Source organism: Gavialis gangeticus, unplaced genomic scaffold (genome assembly GCF_001723915.1).
Source record: "Gavialis gangeticus isolate Ggan-Ray unplaced genomic scaffold, GavGan_comp1, whole genome shotgun sequence".
NCBI classification, from domain to species: domain Eukaryota; kingdom Metazoa; phylum Chordata; order Crocodylia; family Gavialidae; genus Gavialis; species Gavialis gangeticus.
In genome coordinates, this window is record NW_017728992.1 from 164,316,600 (window position 1) to 164,323,734 (window position 7,135).

At 38.7% G+C, this 7,135-nt stretch overlaps 1 protein-coding gene across 1 annotated transcript in view; it reads left to right on the forward strand.

Moving 5' to 3' along the window:
- Window positions 1–7,135, forward strand: part of DCAF13 (DDB1 and CUL4 associated factor 13) — a 62,008-nt gene that overhangs the window by 53,894 nt on the left and 979 nt on the right. Inside the window, exon 10 of the mRNA XM_019528052.1 lies at window positions 6,185–6,348. Coding sequence (XP_019383597.1) covers window positions 6,185–6,348 — 164 coding nt within the window. The remainder of the gene's footprint in view (window positions 1–6,184; window positions 6,349–7,135) is intronic.

The following is a 7,135-nucleotide window of genomic DNA, read 5'->3' on the forward strand; positions in this document are numbered from 1 at the left end:
CCCCCCCCCCCCCCCAAAGCCTTCCCTCTGTTTACAGGCATTTGTGCCAAATCAGAGCATAACATGATTCCCTATATGACTAAGTTCATAAGATTGTCTGCTTAATACATAAGAATATGCCATTTTATGTAATAACCAGAAATCATTTCTTTGCCCTTAATATGGTGTTGCAGCACTGATCCCCCTGTCCCAAAAAGGAAATTAGAGAGGGTTTTGAGAGAGACAACAACAAATATTTAAAAACATGGAAAAACTCGTGAAGAATTGAAATTGGGGATTGTTTATCTCAAAATAGAGTTAAATAGGAGGGGATATGATGAATTTGGGAGCTTCTGTTTTCCTTGTCTCATAACACATGAATAAGGGGACACTATAACTATAATGAGGCAATCTTTTTGCAAACAATATCTCACTGCCTTAAGCTCCTTCTTCAGACTGAGTTTGGAAAGATTTAATGAAGGTTTGGAGACAACAGGTAACAAAGTTATAGGATAAAACCCTTGGGGGAGAACCGATTATCTCCCCTCTGTCTTCTAGGAAGTTCTTGCATCTTTCTTTGTAGCATCTGAAGTTGGCCACTGTCAGATCCAGGATACTGGACTGGATGGAAGTGCTGTCTGTTTCTGTATAGCAGTTCCTGTTAGGTGTTCAGCAGTGACTATTTACTAGGTTCAGTTTTTTTCTGTAGCATTTCTCCTTCCTACCTTTAGTGTGCCTATATTAGTACAATAAAGGAAGGAATGCTTGCCTTTTTATAAATGTCCAGTCTTCCTGTAGCATCTTACTGAAGTTCAGAAATGAAGAGTCAGTAATTCCAGAGAGAGCTCTGAAGTACTTGTTCTGAAAACTTGGCTGTTTAAGCGGCTGTATTTTTCTTAGGTGTCATTCTTTCTTGAATGACTCATCCCAAAACGATTGCGTTTTTAATAACACGACAGCGTCTTTTTCTTAAGTGAGGTACTATGTTTTAAAGATTCATTTATTCTAAGGAGGCCTCGGTCCTTTCTTGTTTGCTTACTGCTGATAGCAAGTGTAGCAAGACTTCTGCTTCTCATTTGGATCCTGATTCCAGGTAAATTAGACTAAATGTGCTGTTGATGTTGTGGCTGGCCAGTATTTGTCTGATAGGAAAGTTGTAGCACTATGGCTGCCCAATTAGTCATCAGTTATGGCATGCATTTTACCTTTGTTTTCTTAATATATTTGGCATTTCACTCATTACACAAAATCAGTGAAATAAGCAAGACTCAAAGGCTGAAGGAGCCAGAGGCATACAATGCCCGCACTCTACTGACAGTTGAATCAACTTGATTCTGTGTTAGGACTGGAGTTAAACTAAATTCAGTTGTTCAAGACATAAGAGAGATTGGATTTTAAAAACAACTTTAGAACTCTGGTCTGTTCTAAAACATAAATTGCACTTTTTATATAGTTGCTGGGAGAAAAGAAAAAAACCAGCAAATTTTAATATAGGACTTATTTCTTGGTTCACAGTGTGCTTTATTTACCCTACAATTACCCATCAGCCACTGTATGGGGTATGGAGTACCAAGAGTCAACTTTTTAATATGCCCAATGTACTCGTATCTTAATCTGGAAGAGGCCTAGAAATTTAAGACAAACTACTTCTGGTTTACATGGGGAAATGAACTCTTTAAAATAAATAAATAAGGCGTGTGGGAGAGAAATGGGAAGTTCGCTTTTGTGTGAAGAGGTGTATTTTTCTGAACTGTAGTAGTAAGATGCATAGAACCTACACAAGAGCATCAAGGATCTGTGCTGCAGTTGGTATGTGCCTTCTTTTTTCATGTCCTTGTGAAAAGGCATTTAGCAGAATTTGCACAGTCATTGGACTCTGACAGGCCACACTATGAGCACTTCTGCTGTGACCTCAAACTTGTGATCTTTGGGTTGTTAACTGTATGCCTTAGCGCCTGTGCCACCCCAGCCCTGACTTGAATGATAAAACATTGCAAAACTTATGATCCAGCCCCCTGACATGGTAGTTCTTCTGTCGCACAACAAAAACAGTGTCCGCGTCTTTATCTTTATGCGCTTTGGTATTTTTGTCTGTTTGGGAGCCCTTGGCTGTCAGGTGGGATCACTACGTGGAAGTGGCTCTTGTCGATTCTCACGTGGTTACCATTCTGCATATTGAGAAACAGGCCCAGATCTGCTTGTCAGTCCTCCTTTAGAAGTAAAGAACTGACTGGGAAATAAAGCAGAGTACAGAACAATTCAAAAATGCTTTCTAGTTGGGGAATGGTTGGTATTCTGGAAAGCATAAAGTATTGGTATGAAAAGAACCTTTAATCCATGTGGCATGTAGGGTTACCGCTTATCTGCACTGTTCTGAAAAAGGCATGAAAAGAGCAAAACCTCTTGACTTAAGTAATGCAAAAGAGTTGATGGGAAGTTCAGTTACAGCTCCTTGTATTCTGGTTTAGCAAACCACATTAGCAAGAGAGCATCAAGCCTGTCTGAATAATTGACTGTTCTTTCAATCTACTTTGAGCGTTAAATTTCATTTTGTGACATAAGGCTTATACATAGGTAGTTCTGGGTGGTATAAATGGCATCACATTAGCTCAGGAGTGACTTTTATTCTTCTGGGGCTGAAATTGCTATAATTTGGGCTGCTGTTTAACGTCCATATTTTCTTTAGTGTTAGTGTTCTCAATTCAGATGTAGTAAGCTTTAAATTAAGTTGAAAGGTAACAATTGATGACAATTAGTAGCAATGCATATAAGAAGTTGCTTCATTAAGGCAAGAGGAAATGTAGAAATAAAGGCATGCTGCAGCCAGAAATATTTCTAGAATCTGTTAATATTTTATTAAATATTGCATTTGGGCTCTAGCTCCCCTAACCAAAAAAGAGCAACCTGGGCAGATTAGATAGCATTTGCCTCATATTCTCCAGGCTGAGTTACAGCAGTTTCATTGCAGCCCCAGAATAGTGCTTTTTGAACAGAGGTACAGTGCAAATGCAGACCTATTTAAAAGGACATATTTTTAGCTTAGTTGTCCCCTTGCATCAAGGTTCCTTTGGAAAATGCTTACAAGGATATATTTTATAGAATGGAGAAAGCACCAGAAATGACTGGGTTCTGCCTCTCCCATTAAGGAAGACAGCAATAGGAAAGGGTTGACCTGGGACACACTTTGCCAGTACAGACAATATAGGTGCTACTTCTGTTTTCCCCTTGCTTTTCATTTCATATCATTGCCTCCATTAAGTGGCACAATTAATCTCCATCCTTCCCTGTATCATTTCTCATGTTTTATCCCTTGTTGTCCCAGTTGCCATTGGCCTAAAGATCAGGATTCTTCTGGTGGTCAGTCATAACTGAAGGTTGTTTTATGTGACAGCATAACACTGTCCTTCTCTGATTTACCATTCATCAAGAGGGATGGGCATTCTGTTTTGATGAAAACAGAGCTTAGACTTGTCAGGGACACTAGAATGCAAATTTCTTCCCTAATGGCAAGGAGGGTACAGGTTCATTATAAGCTCCCTAGGGCAGGGTCTTTTCACCCGTAGTATTATATATATTCTAATGATGTCTCAAAATTTGTTGGAGCATTTTAGTCCCTAAACACCATGGCCCCAGTTCAGGAAGCCTGCTTTGCTTGAGTGGACCCCATGTCTGCATGAAGCATCATTGAAGTTAATGGGTGCTTGCATCCACCATTGCAGAACAGTTATTGGCAACAGGGCTTTCCCCTTTCTGTGCAATATCTTTCTTTCCTCTGGTATCTTATGCCTTCAGCTTTAGTATTTAGACAGTAACTTTGACCCTTTGGCTTTCTTCGCTTAGAGGATAATTCTGATTATAATAGGTGATATCCCTTTTACATAGCATTTCCCACAGTTAAAAGTCCCAGTGTAACTATCTTTACCACAAGTATATAAAATAACTTACAAAAATTGCAACAGACTGAAATATTGAAATATCTCATTTTGCATGCATCTAACACACACTCACTCACTCACTCACTCACTCACTCACTCACTCACTCACTCACTCACTCACTCACTCACTCAAACAAGACATCCTGGATGCATCATAAATTAATTTACAGAATCACTTTTGTCTGCAAAATCAGCAAAGTTGAAATAAGTCATCAGCAGTTTGTTCCTCTTAAATTGAAGAAAATCATTGCTTTTAATTAAAATAAAAGGTCTTTAATTTGGATTATGTTGGCAGTTTGCTACATAGTGGGAACACCGGGGATTTATTGACTGAAACAGCTATTTAGGCTGGCTCAGTAAAATGAACTTGACTACAAGGGGAATTTATATATATAAACTGGTAAGGACTGCAGGATTTGCTTGCTTGTTGAAATTTAAGGGATTATGGCAGGTATTGAAAGGAAGAATTTGTTTTAGGGATTAGAAACCCTGGAAACAAAAATTCAGTGTATTTTTGTGCTTTGATATTTGAATACATTTTCCATTCAAAGGATGGATAAATTATAGCCACACTAATGACACCTATGTTTTTATAGTCCAAAAGACAGAAACTTTTACCATGTTTTATTAATATAATTGAGGACTTGGAAGCAAGATGTTTCAGACCAAAAGAATGTCTGAGCCTGTAGCGGAAGTATTTCTTCAGAATATATTAAAATTTTAGTTGGGGAGGTTATGTAATAAAGGTGACCTCTAAAAGGAGAAAAATTTATTGACATGCCTTTAACCCTCCCCCCCAAAAACTGTCAACAAAAGAATGTTTTCATAAATCGGGAAGAAGGTCCAAAATCATTTGTTTAAAAATACATATGTGAATGGGAGCGTTTCTGCTTGTTCTCCCATATTAGAATTTCAGGTTTGGTCTGCCTTAGAAGGTCCTACAATAACTAAAGAATTACTGAAATTATGAACCAAGAAACTGAAATGAGTAATACGAGCAGTGTATATTATCTTTATGTTCTTAATTTTTGCTACTGAAGTAGTTGCACTATTTAGGAGGCAAAAAGCTGCTGTCAAAATCTTTCAGAATGGAAAGGGTTTCTAGTCAGAATTTTTTTTTTCTGAGGGGGAGTGAGTAGAATACAGGAAAGTTGGGGCTGGGAAGAGGGTATGTACAGCTTCGAGTTAGTTTGATAAGCTTGTGACCACTTTTTAGAAAATATTTCTGATAAAGATTCAATATGCCCTGCCCTAGGAATGGAGGTGTGAAAGTGCACGGTACACAGATCTTCTAGCAAACCCACAAAGAACCGAACTTGACATTTCTGGTAGCTGTGGGTCTGAATCAGCAGGATATTTAAACCAAAGCCAAAAATTACCAATCTTCCTTATACTGCCAGAAAACGAAGCACTAAAGGGTCACAAACTTCATTTAAGTAACATCCTCTGCATATTACCCAGAAAAGAGCAAGATCTCACTTCTAATGCTCAGTGCAAAAGAACTGTCAGAGTTTGGGTTGTTGGTTTTAAAATTACAATGTAATAGTTCTTGTAGCAATTTTAATTCGCCCATATACCCTGTACTCTTTACACTAAAGTTTCATTTTATTTGCCTAATAAAAGTTCAAACTCAGTGTGTGCAAAATGAACAATTCAAGACTTACATTTCTCATTTGTACATTGCAATTTCTAACAGACTGGTTTTGTTAAAATAGATGTAGATCCCGGTTGCACAGACCCAATGAAGATACTATTTTGCCTTCAGAAGAAGCTATAAAAAGACATTTTCTTAAGAATATATGTTGTTAAATGGGAAAATGGCTATGCATCTTTGTTTCATAGCAGAAGCTGATAACCAGCTGGTGCTAACACTCATTTGCAATTTCATGTTCTTCTGCTTTGATATAAGATGCCAAATCTTATTCCCCAACCTGCTTAGAGCTACTAACAAGTTGGTAGTCTCCATTTCTTCTCTGTTCTCTGGGGGTTTTTTGTGTTTTGTTTTGTTTTAAGTCCATTACTTGAGAAATAAAATTAACTACCTGGGTAAAATTTAGAATATGGTGCCACTTTTGTATTTGAGCAACGGAGTTGCACAAAACGTGTTAAGGATTGCTATTAATTAGCCTCAGTCTGTTTTTTAGGGTTATGGGGGGGGAGGGGCGGAGAGGACATTGTCAGAGGAAAACCTGCAAGCTGTTTTCTGTATTCAGATTTGTTTTGTAGCAGAAGTTATATCATCACGTCTTTAACCCATCTGTTTTCCACAGCTTGCCCCGCGAGAGAAAGCAGCTATGAATTACAACCAAAAGCTGAAGGAGAAGTTCCAGCACCATCCCCAAATCAAGCGCATAGCTCGTCACCGTCACCTACCCAAAGCCATCTATAGCCAGGCCAAGGAGCAACGTGTCATGAGGGAAGCTCGTCGGCGAAAGTAAGTTTCCTCTATGGTTTTTTTTAATTTCCAGTTTGTTTTAGTAAAACATGCTGTTACGATACTGTAACAATATTGCATGGGGCCTCAACAAGGGAGCAGCTCATGTAAAAAACTGATATGGATTTGGACAAATGAATATCAGTTATTGGATTAATAATCTTTAGTTTTGTATAAAGTGCAGGCCAGCTTGCCAGGAGTAGCAAGGGGGACCAACTTATTCCCCAGGCCCTCTGAGGAGTTGGAAAGAATATCAGATTGTGGGGAGGCCTCATTCCCTTCCCAAATCTTCTGTGGACTCTAATGATAGAAGGATTAGTCTTAATTGTGAAGGCAGGATCACATTTAACTTTCTGAGGTGCCAGGCTCAGAATTTTTATGAAAGACTTTTTCATTCCCATGAGGCATCTGTACAGCTACCCTAAGAGCAGTAGAGGGTAGAGTCCAAAACACCTGGGTTCCCTTTCCTGTGCCAGTGGAAGAGGAAACATTGGCATATGCAGAGACAGAGAATAGAGGAGTGGGTGGGTCTGAGCAGGTTTATTGTTACTCTGGTCCTGGTACCCTTCCTAGCCAAAGGACCACCCACCCCACCCCACTCCACCCCCACTTTTATAAATGTCTGCAGAAAGTCTAGTTTATAATTAAAAATAACCAACAAAACCCAGTGTTCCTGCTCTAGAAGGGAGGGTCTGTTTAAAAATATGGACTTTTTCTAAGTGTAACAGATTTTCAAATTTTGAATGCAAATATTCATAGTTTCATAGTTTCTAGGGTCAGAAGGGAC